Source organism: Eubalaena glacialis, chromosome 6, assembly GCF_028564815.1.
Source record: "Eubalaena glacialis isolate mEubGla1 chromosome 6, mEubGla1.1.hap2.+ XY, whole genome shotgun sequence".
NCBI classification, from domain to species: domain Eukaryota; kingdom Metazoa; phylum Chordata; class Mammalia; order Artiodactyla; family Balaenidae; genus Eubalaena; species Eubalaena glacialis.
In genome coordinates this window covers 1,252,375-1,274,065 of record NC_083721.1, presented here as the reverse complement: position 1 = coordinate 1,274,065, position 21,691 = coordinate 1,252,375, and the positions used below count along the sequence as shown (strand labels likewise).

The following is a 21,691-nucleotide window of genomic DNA, read 5'->3' as shown; positions in this document are numbered from 1 at the left end:
TTCAACTGTAATCTCTTAGAATATTTTCTCGGGTCCTTTCTCTCTCTCTTCTCTTTCTGGGACCCCTATAATGTGAATGTTGTTGCGTTTAACGTTGTCTCAGAGGTCTCTTAGGCTGTCTTCATTTCTTTTCATTCTTTTTTCTTTATTCTGTTCCGCAGTAGTGAATTCCACCATTCTGTCTTCCAGGTCACTTATCTGTTCTTCTGCCTCAGTTATTCTGCTATTGATTATTTCTAGTGTATTTTTCATTTCAGTTATTGTATTGTTCATCTCTGTTTGTTTGTTCTTTAATTCTTCTAGGTCTTTTTTAAACATTTATTCCATCTTCTTGATCTTCGCCTCCATTCTTTTTCTGAGGTCCTGGATCATCTTCACTATCATTATTCTGAATTCTTTTTCTGGAAGGTTGCCTATCTCCACTTCATTTAGTTGTTCTTCTGGGGTTTAATCTTGTTCCTTCATCTGGTACATAGCCCTCTGCCTTTTCATCTCGTCTATCTTCCTGTGAACGTGGTTTTAGTTCCACAGGCTGCAGGATTGTAGTTCTTCTTGCTTCTGCTGTCTGCCCTCTGGTGCATGAGGCTATCTAAGAGGCTTGTGCAAGGTTCCTGATGGGAGGAACTGGTGGTGGGTAGAGCTGGCTGTTGCTCTGGTGGGCAGAGCTCAGTAAAACTTTAATCCGAGTGTCTGCTGATGGGTGGGGCTGGGTTCCCTCCCTGTTGGTTATTTGGCCTGAGGCAACCCAACACTGGAGCTTACCCGGGTTCTTTGGTGGGGCTAATGGCAGACTCTGGGAGGACTCTCACCAAGGAGTACTTCCCAGAACTTCTGCTGCCAGTGTCCTTGTCCTCATGGTGAGACACAGCCACCCCCCGCCTCTGCAGGAGACCCTCCAACATTAGCAGGTAGGTCTGGTTCAGTCTCCTATGGGGTCACTGCTCCTTCCCCTGGGTCCTGATGCACACACTACTTTGTGTGTGCCCTCCAAGAGTGGAGTCTCTGTTTCCCCCAGTCCTGTTGAAGTCCTGCAATCAAATCCTGCTAGCCTTCAAAGTCTGATTCTCTAGGAATTCCTCCTCCCGTTGCCGGGCCCCCAGGTTGGGAAGCCTGACCTGGGTCTCAGAACCTTCACTCCAGTGGGTGGACTTCTGTGGTATAAGTGTTCTCCGGTCTGTGAGTCACCCACCCAGTAGTTATGGGATTTGATTTTATTGTGATTGTGCCCCTCGTACCATCTCATTGTGGCTTCTCCTTTGTCTTTGGTTGTGGGGTATCTTTTCTGGTGAGTTCCAGTGTCTTCCTGTCGATGATTGTTCAGCAGTCAGTTGTGATTCTGGTGCTCTCGCAAGAGGGAGTGAGCGCACGTCCTTCTACTCTGCCATCTTGAGCCAATCTCCTTTGGAAGTCAGTCTTTAAATAACATCTTTGAATTTTCCAGTCCCTTACCTTCCTTGCTTGGTTGGAAAGGACCAAGTGACTGTCCTGGGTTTCTCTGAGCGCTGGTGACAGTGTTGCAAGAGTTAATTGGCTGTGTCATCGCCTCACTGAACAAGGACCTGGCTTAATCACAGAGATGACAGGCAGGCGGGGAGGGACGTGAATATTTATCTCAGGCCGGGCCTCGCTGCTTGGTTGAGATGCCGCCTGCCTTCGAGGTCAGGGGAACAATTTTAGAGCATCAGCCACTGTCTCCTGCCCACGTGCCTGCCTCCCTGACCTTCTCCGCAGATGAGGAGACGAATCCCCGAAAGTTCAAACGTCCGGGTTCGACACTTCCCCTTTGTTTTTAAAAGGTTAACGATGAGTGACGAGTGGGTTTGTCAGACGTCAGCTGGAGCAGGCTTGAGGGGTCCAGAGGAGAGCTGGGAGGGGCTTTGCTGAGGCCCCGCCTCACGGTGTGACAGCCCCCAAGTCCCTACAGGAGAGGGGGCCGTGGGCTGGAGCAGCTCAGGGCGGCCGTCAGCCCTGGTCATCTCCCATCTGCCCCTCCCCACCTTCTGACCAGGCACCTCTGGCAACTGGGTCTCCCTCGCCCTTCACCTGCAAAGGTCTGTCTCGGGGCACCCAGCCTGGCCTGGCCCGTGTGGGGGGTCCTTCCTGCCCCCACCCACACACAGCCGCCCAAGCCCACTCCACAGCAGGAACCTTTGCTGATGGCCTCGGGGCTCCGAGACCTTGGGGCTCCCACCACGTTGGGCTGGGACCTGCCCCTGCTTCTCCAACAAGCTAGGCGGGTGCCCCTGCAAACTCCGGGCCTAGCACTGCCGCCCTCCTCCGAGGCTCTCCCGCCAGGCCAGGCACTGGCTGGCCCTGTGCGCTGGACATGCTCCCTGACCATCACCTAAGGCCCTGGTCCTCCCTCGAGCAGAGGCCTCCCCAGCGCCCACTCTCCTGACTCCATCAGGACACCCAGGCCCGGGGCGGGGGGTTGGGGGGTGCTCAGTGCCCACGGGGTGAATGAGGGCTCCTCCTGTGGCCCAGAGGGCACCTCGGGATCACGTGGGTGGTCTTACATCAGTGACCCCTCTGTGAAGTAGAAAAGCAGGATGACAGCACCACCACCACCCAGAGAATCAGTCCCCAGGTGAAGCTGGGAAAGTTCTGTGACCGCTTTCCTAACCTAGACTGCATCGTGATGGCGCCCCCAACCTGGATGCGTGAAGCGCTTTGTGCTGAAAGGCCAGGCCCCCAGGCTGCAGGCTGTCCGCGTCCACTCCACCACCCTCCGTCCTGGGAGGGCCAGGCCGAGACGCAGGGCCCGCGTGGTCCTTCTGGCTCAAGGTCAGACAGCCAGGTTTGCCCTCCCCCATCCACGTCCCCGTCCCTGTTCAGGCTGTCCTGCGAGCGGAGGAGCGCCACCCCGACCCCCCGACAGCTGGACTCACAACAGACTCAGCCGACGAGAGCCTGCTGCCCACAGGAAGCAAAAGACAATTAAGAGTCATCATTTCACAGAGGAGGGGCTTCCGTTCTCCTTCCGCTCACAGGGAAGGTTCTCTGCTGAAATGGGGTCTCTGGAGGCCCCTGGGCTTTGAGAGCACAGACTGATCATCATAAGAAAACAATCTCCCACGACACACTCACTCCTCGCCCAGGGATGGGGACAAAGGTGCCACCTCGCAGAAATTCCCCTCGGAGCCCGGAGCCTGGCCCGTGGTGCAGGGTAACCGGCCCCGCACGGCTGGGGTCCCCAGGGAGCCACAGTGGCAAGGCTCCCCCGCTGTCCGCTGGACCTGATGCCCTGATCTAGCAGGACTGTCCAGGCCAGCGATGCAGGGATGCCCTCTGTGACCAGGCGGTTTATTTATAAGCCCCTGTGCAGCGCCAACCCTGTGACCTCAGAGTCGGGCACTGAATCAGGGCGCAGGGTGGGGCGGCCCCAGATGTAGGGAGGTGGTTCCACATCCGGGAACCCCCGGCCTGCAGAGGGCGGCTGCCGTCCGTGCGGGGGGCCTCCGGAGCCCTCGGGGGACACTCACTTCTCGTGCCCCCACTGAGGCGGACAGCGACCCCATCCCACGCCCACCGGCTCACCTTCCTTCACCCTCGATGTGTTTCTGAAATTCCGACGACGGCACGACACGCTCCAGACAGGCTCTGACGATGGCCCTCCTGCGGCCTGCCCGGTGCCCCGTCAGACACGGCAGAGCCGAGGGTGCGGGCAGGCCTGGGGCCGGGGAGGCCCACGAGGCCACGGCTCCTCCCGTCTCCTCCGTCAGGACGGGGGTGCGATGCCCGGAGGCCGCCTCCTCCTCCGGCCCCGCCCACGGTCAGGGTCCCCACCGGCTGCCCCTCTCCCTCGGCCCTTCCACGTGGCCAAGACCACAGGCCCCGGCCCCACGTCCTTCCAGCAGCTGAGACGCCACCTCCCGACCACCCACCCCGCGTCCAGTGGCCCTGACAGCGTCACCTGGAGCCCGGCTTCGAGTCTGTCCCTCGCTTCTCCACAGACCCCCAGCAGCCCCCACCCTCACTGCCCCTTGAGATTCACTCCTGCTCCCTCCGCCACGTGGCCCGCACCCACTCCCAGAGCTCCCTGCCTTCCCACCACGTGCCCTGCCCTCTAGGGTGGGGTTTCGCTGGCTGGTCTTTCCCAGCAGGATGCAGACCCCAGGGAGGCTCTACTGCTGCCCCCTCGGCACCTAGACGACAGCAGTTCTCAAACCTGTAGAACCGCGCGCTCTTTCCAAACAAGCCTGGCAGCCAACGTGCAAAGAACGAAGAGCCGGCGGGGCAGGCGGTGCCAGGCTGGTGCCTCCACGATGCTCACAGCCGTAAACACAGATGATGACAACACAGCTTTTCTTAAAAAGGAAGGTAACGGCCAAGTCCAAACGCTTGGACCAGCGCTCAGCCGAAATAGAACACAGGGTGGGAAAAAGCACCATTTCTAGAAAACGTATTTTATTAATACTTGATGTACAAATAGACAAAGAATAAATATCTCCCCGTTTCACCCGGCACGGCTGTGACACCGCAGGACCCCGCCATGTGATCAGGGCCTCTCTAGAGCTCAGGAAGGAGACGCCGGGTGGCCAGGGCCCAGACTCATGGGTTCTGCAGGGCTCCCGGCGCCCACGTCGCCAGTCACCCCAGGTGTCGTGGCAAGTTGGGCGCCTAGTCGGAGGGGACGGGGTGGGGCCCCAGCAGTGCCCTCACGGTAGCTCCCTCGTGGCGGCCGTGCTGAAGTCCCAGCACAGGGCTCTGCAGACCGGCCTCCGCCCCGCGTGCAGCAGCTGGACCCCAAGGTGCCTTCCGAGGCTGGAGTGACCCCGCTCCTCTCGGCCGCACCCCTGCCCTCGCACGGGGATCGAGGACGAGCATCCAGCCACCCCTCGTACTGCTGTGGCCGTCACAGACCAGACAGCCTGGACAGCTGGATGGACCCTGCAGACAACCGGGGGGGGGCCCCCATCCCCGTGAGCACACAAAGCACCGGGACTCGCCAAGGAATGTTCCGATGCTCTGGCCCAGGCAGTGGGGGCGGATGGGGCAAGGGCATCACAGGCCCCCAAAGGCCTCAGACCGGCCCCGTGATGTGGCGGTTCGCCCGCTGTCCAGCTGGCACGGGGTCCCACGTGGGGAGAAGCGCAGGACCAAGGGCCCTGCTCTGTGGCACACGGAGGGTCAGCACTGTGGCCGCCACCCGGGACAGGAGCAGCCCAGGTGCCAGGCCTGCCCGACGCTGCGGGAAACGCTCCAGACCAAGGTCAACAAGGACAAGCTGGCACCTCCGAGGCATCATGGGGGCCTCGCTGGCCGCGGAGACACGGTTCCGGATCTGGAGCCAACAACCCGCATCCCGGGGAAGCGGTGGCTCTGGGTCACGGCAGACAGGTGGGCCTGAGGAAGGCAGGGCAGACGCAGCGTGGCTCCGCAGGGCTCCTGGGCCTGAGACCGGAGAGGGGACAGCCTGCTGCCCAGCCGGGGGGTCCCTGCCCCGGCGGCGACACCTGTCCTAAGGGCAGCTGCGAGCCCGCATGTGGGGCGCCCGCGGGCCGGCTCAGTACGCGATCCTCCAGTGCGTGGGCTGCTCGCACGCCTTCTCCTCGTCCCCACAGAACCGGTTGTATGTCGTCTTGGGGTCCAACCCCAGGATTTCTCTCTCCTCGTGAATTCGAAAGGAGAACGTGGAGACCGAAGTGCCGATAAAAAACCTGCTGAGAAATGTGAGGTCACCGGGGCTGCGGAGCAAACCTGCCGGCCACGCCCACCCCCGACCCCAGGTGCCCGCCCGGCCCCCCACCCCAGTCTCCTCGGCCGGGGCTCCCCGTGGCCAATCGCCACCACGCGGCCTGGGCTGGAGGAGCCCAGAGGCCAGGCTGCGGCAGCCGCAGGGGCTCGGGTGACAGGTCCCGCACCGGGGGCAGGCTCGGGCCACTGCTAGACCTCGGCTGCTCGGGGCAGGGGCTCAGGGCCAAGCTCAACCTGCCCCGCAGGCCTTCCCGCTGAGGGGCGGAGCTGCAGCCGGAGAAGGAAGAAACTCCCCTCCAGGGACGGCATCTTGGAACACACACGCCGGAGGTCTGCTCCCTGTCACCGCCAGGTTTGAGCCCAAGGCGGGCGGGGAAGAGCGAAGCCCCGAACCCCATACCCCCGCCCCCCACCAGCAGAACCTCGGGGCCGAGGGGCAGGGCCCAGAGCACAGGGCTGGGCGGGGGCTGCTCCCTGCACCCCTGGAGGGGCTGAGTCCGCCCTCACCCCTCTGCTCAGCCTGGAGGAGGTGTCCCCTGGAACAGGACAGGGCACACATCTACCTGGTAAACCACACACGCCCCTGCACCCAGCATGTCTGAGAATTCTGGAAGGAGAGGGAAAATCACCTACTCTGCTCTGATTTTCCACTTTACTCCAAGTGCCCGACTCACCCCAGCCCTGCCCTCCCAGCGCTGGTGGGCAGATGAGCCCCAGAGGAACCCCCGAGGCCCGGGCCCAAGTCCCTGTGGACAGCTTGCCTCCCATGACAAGGACGGGACAATGGGCAGGGTGCCCCGCGGGTGCCCGAGATGTACCTGGGGACCAGGACTCAGGGGCGGGCGGAGCGGGCATGGCCCCTCCCCCGAGACAAGACGAGACAGAGGAGAGACCCCGGGTGAGGCAAGGAGGGCCGAGCGGGGGTTCTGCACATGAGGACTCAGCCTCGGACACGGGCTAGGCGTGTACGCGGCGGGAGGGGCTGCTCACCGGGCGTGTGCGCAGACCCACTGGTCCACGATGGCGACGCCCCCGTCCTTGTAGAGCTCCAGCTCCTCCCACGTGGGTTCAAACCGCACCATCTCGGGCAGCAGCCTCCGGAGCCCATCCAGCTCTGCAGGTGCATCACGGGAGGTGACGGGGCCGCAGGAGACACGCGTGTGCATGCACTCACGCTGCAGGGCCACGGAGAGGGGGACGAGGAGGACAGAAACACGACCCCCTCCCGTTAACCGTGGGAGAAACAGACGGATGGAAGCCACGTACCCTTCCTGGCGGCATCCGTGGCCACGAACACCTTGTCCAGCTGGTGGGTCTTCATGAGGCTGCGGATCCTCCTCACAGCCCCCTCCAGGCTGGGCACGTCCTCCCTGTGCCCCCAGATGAAGTCCTTCCTCCTCAGGTGGACGCCCAGGTATGGGCCCCCCAGCGAAGAGCCCAGCTTGACCTGGTGGAGGAGGACCCGACAGGCTGGTGACGATCGGGCGGGACGTGAGGGGCCTGGTCGGGTCCATCTAGGGACGGATTACTGGCCAACGTCCCTACACCTGCACCAGGACAGGGGGCTCGCTGCTGACGAGCAGCGCCTCTGGTGACCGGGGCAGTGGGGCCGGGCAGCCCTGTGACAGACAAGGTGCCCCGTTCTGCCCTTCCCTGAATGAGGGGACTAGTTGTGAGGTGTCTGAAGAGATAAAATGCATCCCCCCCGCCAAGGATTACAGAAGTGGGGGCTACCTTCATCTTGGTCCAGTCCTCCTCAAAGGGGATCCTGTCGGCCGCGTCCGTGGAATTGAGGTACCTGCTCCGGAACTCGTCCCCCACGGCCCGCAGGTGCTTGGCAAACACCATGCTGCGCCGGGTCTGCGGGTGCAACGGGCTGTGAGCCCCTGCCCCGGGGTCCCTGCCCGTCACCCCCCCCCCGGGGTCCCCGCCCGTCACCCCTCCCCCCTGCCCTGGGGTCCCCGCCCATCACCCCTCCCCCCCACCCGGGGTCCCCGCCCGTCTCCCCTCCCCCCCGCAGGTGCCGAGCGGGGTCACCACCCTTCAGGGCCGGCGGGGACCACAGTGCTGTCATGAGGCACAGAACCACCGTGTCCACGTTTTGACACTTCTGCGCTTCTGCAACAACCCGCCCAGGAGGCACCCAGGTCGCAAGTCCAGGGAGCAGGGTCCCATCTGGGGGCCTCTGCCTGCCCAGCCCGCCCACAGGAGGCATCAACGACCCCTAGACAGGGCAGACCCTGAGAGCTGGGGGTCAGGGGCTGCAGAGGGGGCATGACACCCATTTCCCCAGGTGGAGGAAGGACCAGACAGGCTGAGGCTGGTGACGACTGGGCGGGACTTGTGGGGCCTGACTGGGTCCATCTAGGGACTGATTACTGACCAACGCCCTGCAGGGACAGGACAGGACACGGTCCAGGGACGGACCTCACCACATGGGGGGCTGCCCTTCATCGTGAATTAGGTGCAGAGATTACAGAATACCAACTGCATTTTTTTGACAGCAAATACCATGTTTTTCTTTTTCAAATATTACCTGCCATAAATAATAAACCTGCACCTCAATTAACAGACCTGGGAGCCCCTGCGGCAGAAAATAACATGCCCACCATGTGGAAACGGGGGTGGGGGGCATGGCCACGGGGCTCTGTCCACACCGTCGGCAGTGCCAAGGTGCAGAGATCCGGGGAAACCGGTTCCCGCACAGGGGCCTCGGGAGAAGTGACACATCCACCGGGAGCCCCAGATGAGGGGGGCGCAAATCCCCGCGGGGAGGGGAGAAACCAGGCTGTAAAGTATCTGCCTTGAGGGAGCTCAGTGCTCATTTTTAATTTAAGAAAGCTGTAATTTGCCTAAAACTTCTACTTAACTTCAACAATACACAAATGCCCCTTCTAAGATCAGTTTCTGCACAGGTCCCAGGACCCGGGGGGAGCATGGGAGCCGAGTGGGGCAGGCCCCGTGTCCCCTGCAGCCCACCCACCCTGATGCCCCTGGAGGCTCCTTCGCCCGGCAGAGCCCCCGACAGGCCAGGCCGACTTCACCTGGGTCCGCACCTTGCAGCCAAAGGCTCTTCTCAGGGAACGTCTGACGCTTTTACCAAACTGTTGCACCGGCCCCCGTCGGCAGAACTGCGCCTCTTTTCCAAGCCAGACGCCTGACGATTAAGCCGTCCCCACCCCCAGGAGGACGGGAGAAGCCTCTCGCCCACCTGCCTCACTGTCACTGTCTGTGCACCCAGAGCCAGCGCTTCCCCGTCAAAGCAGAGCCCGACTCCGCTATTAAGGACTCGGGGCACAGAATGCCCCACCATGCAACGCTGAGGACACACGGCCGGAGCTCTAATTCCAGGTTCTGAGTGCGTCAGCAGGAAAGGACAGCCGATGCAGTGCAGGAGCGGGGGCCCGGGACGCCCCAGCCCGCGCCCTGGAGCACCTCCTTGGGCAGGGGCAACAGTCACCGGCGGGCCCTCCCCCATGCCTGCTAAGCGCCTCATCAGGTTAGTCAGCAAGGCGGAAAACAAGAGCTGCTGAGGGCCTTGGGTTTTCCAAGACTAAACACACGTACAGAGATGCTCGCCACGCAACACTCACGTCCCAGTACTCCTTCCCTCCATAGTGGTCGTGAAGGAGGTTTTCGGCTCGGTCTAACATCACGGACCTATTTTTAAACAACAGGAAAAGAAGGTTTTCATGTTCACACGCTCCAGAGAGCACGGTCATGGGGGAGGCCCTGGGCCAGGGAACAATCAGGGACGAAGTCTGAGACGGTCAAACCTTGCTGGGCCGCCTGGGTGCGTGTGGGCAAATCTCTGCGGAGCCTCTCACAGGCAGCTGCCTGCAGAAGCTTCTGATTTCTAACTGGCTCTAACACTGACGGACGCTCTCCCGTCCCAGCCACTGAACTGGCTGAGCTACCAAGCTCGCGTGTGACTCGCAACGCAGAAAAACCCACAAGTGAACAAAACATAAAATTAGCAAACAGAACCCAGCAATATATTAAAAGGATGACACACATGACAAATGGAGTTCACACCAGGAATGCAAAAATGGTTCAGCATTAGAACATCTATGGCTTAACTCATCACGTTACTGGATAAAGGGCAAACCCATATAATGATGGCTACCCCAAAGGAACAAAACTCAGTATTTACTCTTATTTTTAAAAACCACCTTAATGAAAGAGTCCTTATCACGGTTGTATTTCTCCAGCCAAAAGCCAGCCCCTTCTCCAGGGAAGGCTCAACGCCCTCCTTGCAAAGCGAGGGGCAGGAAAGGTGGTCTGCCTGAGCTAATCCAGCAACCTGAAGAATCAGCACACGTGGAAAGGACCCTCCAGACACAGGCCACGTGCGGGAAGCGGCGGCCTGCGTCCCCCCTGGGGTCTGAGAGCAGCGTGGCCCCGGCGGCATCCCTGACAGTGTCTGCTGCTGAATTCGCTACCAGGCCGCCTGCCCTTTCCTCGCTCACCTTTAGAAGCTCTGCCTGTACCTGACCCAGCCCTGTACGGACTGACGTGACTGACGTGCTACAAGCCCCCCTCTCTGTGGTTTGCCTTTCCATCTTGTTAACGCTCTCTATTGACGGACAAGACTTATTAATTTCAACGTAACTGAATGTATCAACCTTCTCTCTCTGGTCAGTGCTTTTCCCATCTTGAGTTTTCTGCATGGTGGGGGTCCCCCCCACCCCCCACCCCCGTCGAGCCTCGTGGGTCTCAGCGCCGCCATCTCCCCGCTGTCAAGCCCCTGCGTCTCTCTTAAACAGAGGGGCCTCCGGGCACAAGTCTGTCCCGGGCTCAGCTCCCCTTACCCACAAATGGGACTCAGAAGAAACGGTCCCACGGCCCAAAGCTTCAGCCAGATCTGCGTTTGAAACGCAAACAGCTGTAAGGCGAGTAACGCGGGGCCCCAGCAACCTCGTCTCTTGCGTGGGGCGCGGACCCACCGCGCGGAGCAGGCGTCTGCTGCCTCCGGGGACCCGCCTGCGTTTTGTTGACACAGGCCCGGGGGGACCCGGCCTGGCGTTCTGGCACACCGGGGACGTGCTGGGACAGTCTGCGCCTTCCCGGGCCCCGGAGAGCACAGGCTCAGGGACACTGAAGGCGGCTAACAGGAGGGGCCCTCTCAGGGTCCCCACGTCCCCAGCAACCCACACCTGCAGGGGACTCCTAGGACACCTGCCTAGAAACCAAGCACGAGCCCCCTCGTGAGGAGCTCGCCCGGAACCCCCAGCCCTCCCTGCTGACCCTCCGGTGGCAGGGCGGGCGGGCGGGGCCCACGTGGCTGGTTGTCTGCTTCCAGGAGGAACCGGCCATGCAGACACACTCCCAACACGCGAGGCCAGGAGCAGCCACCAGGGCGGTGTGTCCAGGAAAGGCCTGAGCTGTTCCTCTGACCACTCACAGCTCAGCCTTCGAGGAGGCCGGCGAGAGAGCCTGATTTCAGGGGTGGCCCCGAGGGGAAGCACTCCTCCCCCATGCGGAACCTCCAAGGCCAGCTCCAGGCTGCCGCCCCAGCCCCGGTCACTCAGTGGTCCCTTCAAAACCCTCCTGGCCCCGCTGGGCCCGCTCTTGTCCCGGCCCTCCGCCTGCCGCAGCCTCACGACCCCACGGCCCTCATCCCCGCCCCCTCTTACTGCCCGCCCCCCTGCCCCTACGTCCATCCTCACGCCCTGCTGCATCCAGCAGGCTCCCGCTCGCCCCACCACCTCCGACAGGACCCCAGGGCAGGATCCGGGTGTAAATCCGACTGCACCACCCACCAGGGGTGGGACCAGAGACCCCCATCGTGAGGCTCAAAAGCACAGCCGCTCCGAGCAGCACCAGGAGGAGAACAGCCGCGGCCGCCCCACCTGGGGGCTCCCCTGGATCCCAACTGCCGGCCCCCCGGCTTGAGGGGTGGGGGAGGGGATGAGGTCTGACCCTCCGGCGACGCCCGCGGGCCAGCCAGCAGGACGGAGCACAGGCACACGCGGACACGCTCACACACGTGCCCTCGCACCAGCCATCACCCAGAGACCACACACTCACCGTGCGGACGTGTTTCTCAAAAGCACAGGGGCGATGATGGAAGCCGATCCCTGAACAGACAGACAGGAAACGTTTAAACCCCGCGTCTCTTCATAACCCCAAAACCATCCTCTGGAAAACAAGACCCACGGCACCCGGTTAGTGTGGTTTCTTTTTCCGCGGGCAGGACGTAACGTCTACACGCACGGCCTGATCTGGATAAACTCGGCTGGTTCTCTTAGTTCACCAGTAAGATTTCACAACTGATTGGTCGTGATCACAGGTAGCGACCTTGTGGAAATCTTTAAAGAAACCACAAATTTCATCTGATCTGATGAGACCACAGAAGCTCTCTTCAGGAATCTGGACGGTACGATGACAGGAAAGCAGGGGCGGCCCGGAAGGAGCCCGGCGGAACGAACGCTTACGGGCCAGGGCCAGTTTTGACAGTAACTGTCCTTAAAGCAGCTGTGCTCTCAGCAGCTTCTGAGCTGCTCCAGGTCTAGAACCGGATTACTCTGGTCCCCCGTGCGGGGGGCGCTTTGGGCGGGTTGGGGAGGACACAGCAGCACTTCCACAGGCAGCTCTTCTGATGGCAGCTCAGTCTGGGGTGACAACACCGCCACAACCACGTTCGAGTGCATTAAACAGCACGGGAAAAGGTAAGCGTGTCTCAGCCAGCTATTTCTAAACCAGCCTGAGTCCCCGAACACGGTGCTACCTGTAATACTCGTGCTTGTCCTGCGAGTAAAGGGGCGGCTCGATGCAGGGCCGGCTGTCGATCTTCTCCTCCCAGGCCCCCTCCTTCCAGCCCTCTGCATAACCTTGCAGGACATAGACCTGGTCAATGAAGGGCCCGCCAGACTCTGCAGGAGACAAGGACCGACAGGAACGGTGACCACAGCCCACACTGCGGCGATACAGAGAAGTACCACTGTACTTAACGCCACCGCCTTCCCAAACAGGACTGGAGGAAGCTCACAAAAGCAGAGATGATGGAACAAGTGACCTCGGGACGTGGGGGTCCCTCAGGGGACGGGAGGGCTGCCTGGTGGGGGGCTGTCCAGGAGCCAGCAGCTCCTCTGGGCCGCTCAGCGCCCCGACCTCTTACAGCATCCGGCCTTGCCTGGGCCCCCGTCTCTTTCCAGCCACACCCCCACTTCGCCGTGGGCGGGGCCCGTCCCCACGACAGCCGCAGGCTGTCCTCGCTCTGCCCCTCTCCTCTCCTGCAGCTGCCCGCCTGTGGTGCCTGGAGCCCATGGGGGTGCTCCTTCCCCGGGACACCTGAATAGCTGACCCGCCTGGACCGTCCCCTCCGGGGCTCGTTCTCGAACGAACAGTTTGAGTTCGCCACTCAAACTGCATCTCCCCGAAAAGGATGCCTTCCCAGTCCACGGCCACCGCCCAACACTCCGCACCCCTTCCTGCTTTCTCGTCCTGTGGCTCTGGTCACTGCCGCGAGCGCTGTGGGTCCCCGCCACTTACTTATGCTCTGCCCCCGCCCCCAACAGGAGGCCCCGGAGAGCAGGGGCCTGTGTCCCTCTCACCCACTGCTCTCCCACACCTGGAGCCTCCCAGCCACGACTCGGCGACAAGTGAAGATGTGCTCACAGGTGCAACGACGGAGCGCACTGACGAGAGAGCCACAGCGAGTGACCCGGTGTCTCGTCCACACTCTCTCTGGCTTGGGCACGAGGCCCGAGCTCTGGGGCTCCTCCTACGGCGGGGCGGGGGGATGCGACACCGGGGCTGAGAGGCCGGCCTGGAGGCCTTCCGGGTGTGACGCCCCATGCCTGGCCCCTCTGCAGCAGGAAACCAGAGCTGGTCAAGGCCGGTCTGCCACCGCCACAGTGTCACCCGGGGGCTCGGTCCCCACCCCCACTGCCTGGCCCGAGGGACACGGCCTGCAGAGAGGCAGGGACGACACCTGTCTGCAGTCACTAAGCACCCCTCGTGGCCGAGACGCCACCGCGCTGGCAGGTCAGGGGCCGGTCCCCTGGGCGCCAGGGCCCGCGCACACGAGGCCGAGCCTGCTTCCCGGGCTGAGTCGGGTCAGGAAGGCTGCTCTGCAGCCGGAGCGCAGACGGCAGCAGGTCGCCCGGTGGCCCTGCAGCCACAGCGGAGCCCCACACGGAGGACGTCCCGCGGGACAGGGTCTGCGGCGCGGTGAGAACAGAAGCTGACAAGGAGGACGTGTGGGCCCGGCCTCGGCGGGAGCAGCGACGCTCAGGCCACCAGGCCCTCGCACAGAAGCGCTAAGACCGCCACTCAGGATCTGTGACTCGCTCTTCCGGGCCGCTCCAGGGATCGGGGCAGAGGTGTCCCTGACCGTTTATGTCTTCTGAATAAGGCAACGGTGAGCTCTAAGTACCTTCATTCTAAGAAATCTTCAACTCTTTCCTCTTAAAAACATTAAAATGAGAAGGTTGATCAGAACCAAATGAGACAGGACGTGTGGTCACACGTCTCCACCAGCACCCAGCCAACGCCACACATGCAACATGTCTTCCTTCAGGTAAGAACAGCCTGGCCTGCGTAGGGGGAGGCCTGTGGTCCTGCCCCCCCATCACAGCTCCAGCTCACCAGGCGGCCGGGGTTTTCAGAGGCGAGGGGACACATAGCTCACATGCTTCAGATCTATTTCCCTAGAAAAACTATGGAAAGGTCAAAATCGCTGGTAGTGGGGGAAACGGAAGCAGGGCCCCTAGGCGGAGCAAAGGCCCAAGGCGAGACGGCCCAGCTGGCCGAGGTCTCGGGCCTGGCCTGACGTTCACGCCCCGACCAACGCCCGCCCGGCCCCCGTTACAGGACCGCCGCCCGCCTCACCTGCAATGAACTGCTCGTACTCAATGACGGGGATGTTTCTACTGAGACTTGGAAGGTCAAAAAAGTCGGACCAGGGAATGCGGACCTGGTGAATGTCGGGGCTCTTCCAGTGGTAGAGACGGCCCCAGGGGGGCAGCACCAGCACCCACTCCTCAGTCTTCAGCAGAGTCTTCAGGAGGGAGGCGACTCGGATGTAGACGTCCCTGCGGAGGTTGAAGCCCTCCGGGGGGTTGACGTCGTACAGAAGATACCTGGCAGGGAGGGCAGGAGAGTGGTTCTTCAGGGCCAGGGCTCTGCACAGAAAACCCAACACCCCACGTCCACGGCCTAGCGCCCGACTCCAGGCACGGTCAGTAGCTTCTGGTCTGTAACGTGGAGGCAGCGGCCCGCCCGTTTCTAGGGGACCAGTCACTTAAAGAGCCCGCAAGTAGGAGCAGAAGACATCTCAGTATCCGTTTAACCACCAGCAATAATTCACAGCTGAGACCAGCAGAGTCTCGCAGCCAGAATCTCAGCACTCACCCTCCAGGGGTTCTCAAACTTCTTGGTCTACAGACCCCTGCACACCCTTAACGATTAGCGAGGACCCCAAAGGCTAGTGTTTATGTGGGTTAAATCTATCGATAATTCCTGATTTAGAATTTAAAGCAAGAACTTTAGAAAAGTATTTATGAATTCCCTTAAAAATAACAAAAATAAACGTATTACTCTTACCATTAGCATTTCCAAATTTCCAAATGAAAAATAAGTGTATTTTTCAAGACAAAAATCATGAGGGACAAGAGCGGCACTGTTTTTAATTTTTGAAAATCTCTTTTTGGTCTGGTGATTGCTGGATTCTCCTGTCTGCTTCTTCATTCCCTGTGTTATGGTATCACAGGCCAGGTGGTCTCTGGAAAAACTCCACAGTAAACTCTCGAGAGAGTGTGTGCAAAAGGCAGATGATATCCTGGCCTTTCTAAGAAAACGGCCTGGCACCTCTGGGATCCCTGGACACACTTTGAGAACGGCTGCCCTATGTAAAGCAAGACTTCTCTACACAAGCCGCAGGCAGAAGACCTCAGCTTCTGCTATGTCCTCACCGCCCCTTCTCTGCATCTCCGTTACTGCAAATGAGGCCATGCTGTGATCCCTGGCGTGAGCCTCCAATCCCCCAAGCCTGCCAGGAAGAGGCCCATCTACCATCCTGACATCCCGCACCCAGCAGTCTGTTTTCGGTCAAGCTCTCAGTAACTGCTGAATGGCACTGACGCTTGTCTCTTATTCCTGAGACTTATCTATGAAACAACCAACACCTGGATGCGACGGATATTCTCTTGCAGGTAAACAAAGCTGAGCTTTCTTAAGAACCACCCCATTCGAACATCTGATTCGGGGGCTCCTCGAACTCCAGGGAGGGCCCGCATCATGTAACAGGGGCCCCCGGCCTGCCCCCTAACGCGGACCTGCAGCCTGCCCTTCCGGGGGGCTCGCGCCCCCAGGCCAGGGGTCCCGAGAGGCGAAGGGAGACCGAGGCTCCACCGCTCCGCCTCCCGGCCCTCCGAGCCCCGCCTCCCGGTTCGCCGGGTCCCTGCCCACCGGCCCAGCCAAGGACGTTTACCGTCTGCGGGACGCCGCCCCCGACAAGATGTCGGCTGCCGACTGGCCGGGCCAGAACTCCTCGCCCGAGGCCGAGGCCGGCGGCCAGGATACCGCCCCGAGTAGCAGGCAGAAGACGCCGAACACCGCCATGGCCCCGGGCGGCCACGCACTTCCGGTGGCCGTGCCCCGCCCCGGAAGTGCAGCCCGCCCTCGTGGAGAGCTTCGCCTGTACCACGGCAACGCCACGGGGCCCACCTAGGGCATGAGTCCTGCTTGATCCCGAGTCCGGAAGTTCCTGCGGCAGAACGGGCGGAGCCGCTGGGGGCCGAAGCGGGTCCGGGCCGAGGGGCGGGGGCGGGACTGATGGGCGGGTGGACTGGGCCGGGGTGTGGGCGGGGCCGAGACAGGGGCGGGGCCGCGCGGACGTCTCCTCCCGCGGGCCGCGCCGGGTACAGGCTAGGGCGGGGCTGGCGCCTGGGGGCGGGTCCGGGGCGGGGCCACGCGTTCAGAAGCGCGGAAGTCCTCACCTGGGGGCCGCGCTGGGTACAGGCCGGGGCGGGGATGGCGCCGAGGGCGCGGCCACGCGGCGTGGGGCGCAGACATCCTGACCTGCGGGCCGCGCCGGCCTCCGCCTGGGGTCCGCTGCTTCCCCTCGCGCCCGACGCGCACAGGGTCAGCGTGCGGGCTGCGGAAGGGCAAGCCAGAGGACTGACCCCAGGCCCGCACGGCTGGCCAGGTGTGGTACCTGAGCCGCAGATCCGGCAGGCCCGCCCGACGGATGGGTCCCAGCGACTCCAGCCAGTGCAGCCACCTTGCCTGTCAGGGCTTCACTCTCTGATGGGGGCCCTGGGGGGCCCTATGCAGACCGGAACCAGCTTACACACCTGCTCCCTCGCCACAGCCCAGGCCTGGCCCCAAGGCCCCTACAGCCCCCTGGCCCGGGAAAGACCACCACGGGGGCTCTGGGAAGTCCAGAAGCCTCCAGTGTGCAACCCCCCAGCCCCCTGAGTTCGCCTCTCCGGGGACACAAACAAAACCCGCATTCCTCCCTTGGACAAGACTGAAGATACCCCCTTACAGACCTACACGTTCTCTCCAGGATGGGTGGCCTGTATGCAACCCCCCGGGAAAGGGAGGGCCTTTCCCTCACCCCTGAGAGCACAGAGCCCTGCAAGGTGGGATTCCCTGCCCGGCCCTCCTCCCCGGGTGCCCAGAGCGCTGCAGCCACACCAGGCTACGAGTGGCCAATGGCAGCTGGCCCCTCTCCTCCATCGCTGCCCAGGAGTGCACTGCCCACACTGCTGGGCATTTGGGCCACGTCGGAAGAGCAACAGGTATTTTTGTGAGCAAATATTTGTTCTTTTGAAAAGATTTGAATGCAAAGGGATGAAGGATACACTTTTTCTGTTGCTCTGGACCCAAACTGAAGCCAAAGCAAGTTTTAGAGAGAGTCACAAAACACCCGGCAACCAAAGATCAACGCTCCCCAGCAAGGGCCACAAGACCAGGGCAGCCCCCGCCCCTCCCACTAGACGTTGGGAGCTGGAGCTCCAGCTGGGACGGAGCTGCCAGAAGACCTGTGATCTCCAGTGCAGGTCCTGGCCCTGCTGCAGACCCTGGGGCCAGCATGGTGACTGCCCCGCTGTTCATTCACGGAGGTCTAGGTGCCCTCTTTGGCCCCTCCACCATTGTTTCTTCTGGAAACACCCCCTGGTGAAAGAGTCCTGGGGACAGGAGAGCCCCGCGGGGTGCCTTGGGGGGTCCCGGTTCCAGGCATCCGCTGCCCAGTTCGTTATCTGAGGGAGGGGCGCCTCCTCTCCATGGGCCCCCTCCCCTCCCCCCTCCCCTCCCCTCCCCCCCCCCCCTTCTCTCCCCTCCTCTCTCCTCCTGTATCTCCTGGTTGATCCCTGGATTATGGTCTTTACCACGAAGGACCCAGGAGAGATCTTATGAGTCGTTAAGAGAAAAAAAGAAATCTTTATACAAATAATTGAAAGTAGGTTCCTCCTTCCCCCTGCGCCATACTCTTTCCAGCGGTTCAGGTTTGTTAACTGGGTGTCAAGTTTCCGAGCCCCTCACCGCTGAGAACGAGCTCCCTCTCGCTCATCCCCAGGGGCGTGCACCCTTCCACCGGCAGCCTGTCCGCCCACAGCGGCTTGGCCACAAGAGGGCAAGAGAGCCCTTCCCCAAGGCCATCGGAGGGCGTGGAGGCAGTTAGAGGAAGGGCCCCGCCCTGGGCTCGTGGGAGCCTCCAGACACAGAGGAAGGAGCCGGGTTTGGAGCTGGGCCCAGCAGGGGAGCCCAGGTGAGTCCATCTGGCCCAAGTCTTCCCTGCCCAGCGAACCCAAGAGCTACTCCAGGCCCCACGGCCCAGTCCAGCGGACCGCAAAGAGGAGGCCAGGATCCACACCTGAGGTGGGAGAAGGAAGGCCCTTGGCGTGGGGTCCAGGCAGGTGTGTCCTGTGAGTTCTGGGGCCACACCTGTTCAAGCCGCTGCTTCGACCCCTGCTGGGCCCCAGGGCCTCGTCTCCCCAGGTCTCAGAAGGGTCAGTCCTGGGCACCCTGGGTCCCGGCACTGGTGCGGAAGACACAAGAGCAACTCCGAACTGGGAATCTCCAAAGGGGGTTGGAGAGATTCTTCTGGAAACCAGATTCCAGGGTGAGCCCCTGCCCAGAGCTGGGGACCCTGCTCCGAGCAGACGGCCGCGGTGGGGGGAGGTCCCTTTTCAGAGAAGGGAGCAGGTGGTGCTCTGGGGGGAGCCCAGTGCCCTGCACCGCCCCCCAGCTTTGTCTAGTCATGTCCGCAGTTTGACCACATTCACAAACACCCCCAGCCCACCTGGGGGCAGCCCAGGAGTGGGGGCAGAAGGTGACAAGGGAAGGGCAGCCTCAGGGCTGCCTGGCCCTGCATGGGGTAGGGGCGCCAAGGGTCAGTGAGAACAGGGCAGGGCCAGGCGCCGGGGAGCAGGATGGGCAGCCAGTGATGAGAACATGCCAAGGTTGCAATAAAGTGAACCTGGACCACGGGACACGGGCAGCCTCCACCCGCGGAGGGAGACTGGACGTTTGGGCCCAGCCCCTGAGAAGCCTGAGGGTTGGTGGAGGGTCCCGGGATCCCGAGGAGCAGCTCTCCTGGGGTCGCAGACACCCCAATACACACATTTCTCACTGATGCTTTCCAGGGCACAGAGTGAGTTACCAGATCCACGTGTTACGAGCTTCGGGACTTAGGGTGGAATCCTGCCCCCCTTGCTCATCACGATTCCTGGAAACAAAGTCCTGGCGTTTGTCCCTGGACGGGCACAGGGGAGCTGACCGCTGTCGGAGTCACTTCTGGGCAGGGAACTTCTGGGTTGGGCTCTGTGGCCATAAGCCACGTGCCAGAAGCGTTTCTTAACAGGAGCACCTGGGGGTCGCCTGCCAGGACCTCCCTAGTGGGACAGCTGAGGTGCCCGCGTGACCCAGGCCACCAAGTGACCAAGTTGTGAGGCTGCCGGGGGTTTCCTGGGGGCGTGTGGGTTCCGTGGTCAGCACGTGGGCCCAGCATCCCTGGGTGGCCTGCCCACAGAGGGGCCTGCCCTCCAGGGCGGTGGCTCACAGCACGTGCAGGAAGGGGGCCCCGGGGCGTCCCGCGGGTCCACAGTGAGGGCATGGCGAGGTGCTGTCCCGCTGGCCGCTCTTCAGGGAGGCTGCACCTGGGGCTGATGCTGCAGCCTCAGAAGCCCCCCGGCTGGGCCAGGTTCCCCACCTGGCCTTTCTGTGGGATGGAAGGGCCTCTCCTTCTTGGGGTGCAGTCGGGGGAAGCTAGACCCAGCGTGAAAGTCAGCCTTCACGTTCCCCCCTAAACAGAGGCTGCGCTATGTCAGTTCATGGAAACAAAAATTGGTCACCCCCAACACAGGTGACTCAGAAAGTTATTTAGTCACGTTCTGGGTCCCCAGTTCTGGCTCTGGATGCCGGATCCCTGTCCAGTCCTCAGGAGTGGGTTTTCTGCTGGGGGGCAGGACCCCGAAAACATCTGTGTCTCCATGGGAGCCTCCCTTCCGGCCCAGCTGGGAGGTGGGCTGCAGTGGTGGGAAACCGTGTCTCCCCCAAGCAGAGGGCTACCAGGTGGTGGGGGACAGGGGACTGTGAGAATTTGTCCTACAGCCTTTCTGGGATAAAAACACCAGCAAATGTCAAAAAGTGCGTAATTTGTTTTATCGAACAGGCTGCTTATTTATGTTGGGAGGGCGGGGTTCTCTCATATGATTGTGTCAACGGAAGCACAGGCAGAGCCAAGAGGGGGGCCTGGGACTCCTCCTTGGAATGAGGCAGAACGGGGACTTCTGCGGATTTTCGAGGAGGCCCTACCGCAGAGCATGGGGTGACAGCTCCACGTGACCCCTGCCCTGTTTGGCTTGTGCTCTCCGTCTGGCCTGGATTGCACATTCTTCCAGCTGAGTTCCAGAAACTCAGAGGGTGGACATGTGTGTGTGATCCCCACCATTGGTTTTTCAGGGTTTTGACTAGCTATATAGAATAAACTGTGATGCTTTTGTCTTTTCTGTGCCTCGGAATAATGTTAACTCTTCGTAACAATTCATCTGTATCGAGCTCTTACTCTGCAATAGGGGCATTTCTATATATTTTACATGAGTTAATAACCTTCAGGTAAACCCTATGAATTAGGCACTATTTTCACGTCCATTTGACAGATGGGGAAACCGAGGCACAGAGCATTCCAGTGGCCATCCCAAGGTCACCTTGCTGGTAGGAGGTGGAGATGGAATTAGAACTCGGCAGCTGGTCTCCAGGGCTTACATTCCTAAATTCTGTCCCTCCTTTTCAGAGAGATTATACCTTAAAGGTTTTGGAAACACATAAAACTGCCTGTGCCTGGTGCCTTTTTAAGGATAAAATTGTGGCTCCTTTTTTTTTTCTGTGCCCCCCCCCCACCATTGGAATGACCAGATCTCCTATTTCTACTTGAGTCAATTTTGTGCTTTATATTTTCCAAGAAAATTATTCACTTAGTCTAGATTTTAAAATTTATCACTACAAACTGGAACATGATAGTTTCATAGTTTTTAAATCCCCCATTCTCTTTTCTCCTTTCTCCCTTCATTCTGGGGATAGTTTGTGTGTCCCAGGTGTGGCCCACTGTCACCCCCGAGGTCTCCTGAGTGAGATTTGGTAACAGGGACAGTGGTTGATTGTGAACCGCAGCCAGTGGGCTCTGTGGGTGCTGTCACATTAATGCCTGTTCCGCCCAGCAGAACTTGAAAGGAAAATTGCTATAATTACCGAGTCGCTTTGGTTTTCAACATTTATCCAAGTTACCTTTATTCCAGAGTTTAGCTTATACATGCAGCAGAGAATGTGTCCGATGGCACAGAGGAAAAAAATTGTCAACGTGAAGTTACTGAACATTTTAAAAAGATGACACAGATGTGTTTTTAATAATAACCTATCTAAGATTACTTGAAAAGTTCCCTTCTCTGAATTTTGTTAATTGATGGAAATGTGCTGAGAATGGTGCTTTTAAGAAGGATATAGCAGGTTATGTCTACCAAAACCAGTTCAAAAGCTGGGCAGC

At 60.7% G+C, this 21,691-nt stretch overlaps 1 protein-coding gene across 1 annotated transcript; it reads right to left on the bottom strand.

The window, feature by feature from the left end:
• Nucleotides 1-4,390: 4,390 nt before the first annotated feature.
• POFUT2 (protein O-fucosyltransferase 2) lies at nucleotides 4,391-16,404 on the bottom strand. Its single transcript, XM_061193797.1, has 9 exons — nucleotides 16,133-16,404; nucleotides 14,533-14,783; nucleotides 12,428-12,572; nucleotides 11,728-11,838; nucleotides 9,291-9,357; nucleotides 7,432-7,557; nucleotides 6,964-7,144; nucleotides 6,688-6,811; nucleotides 4,391-5,660 (listed from the first exon to the last, which is right to left on the bottom strand). Exons 1-9 carry the CDS (start codon nucleotides 16,261-16,263, stop codon nucleotides 5,507-5,509), a joined length of 1,290 nt encoding a protein of 429 aa, XP_061049780.1. The 5' UTR covers nucleotides 16,264-16,404; the 3' UTR covers nucleotides 4,391-5,506.
• Nucleotides 16,405-21,691: the final 5,287 nt, after the last annotated feature.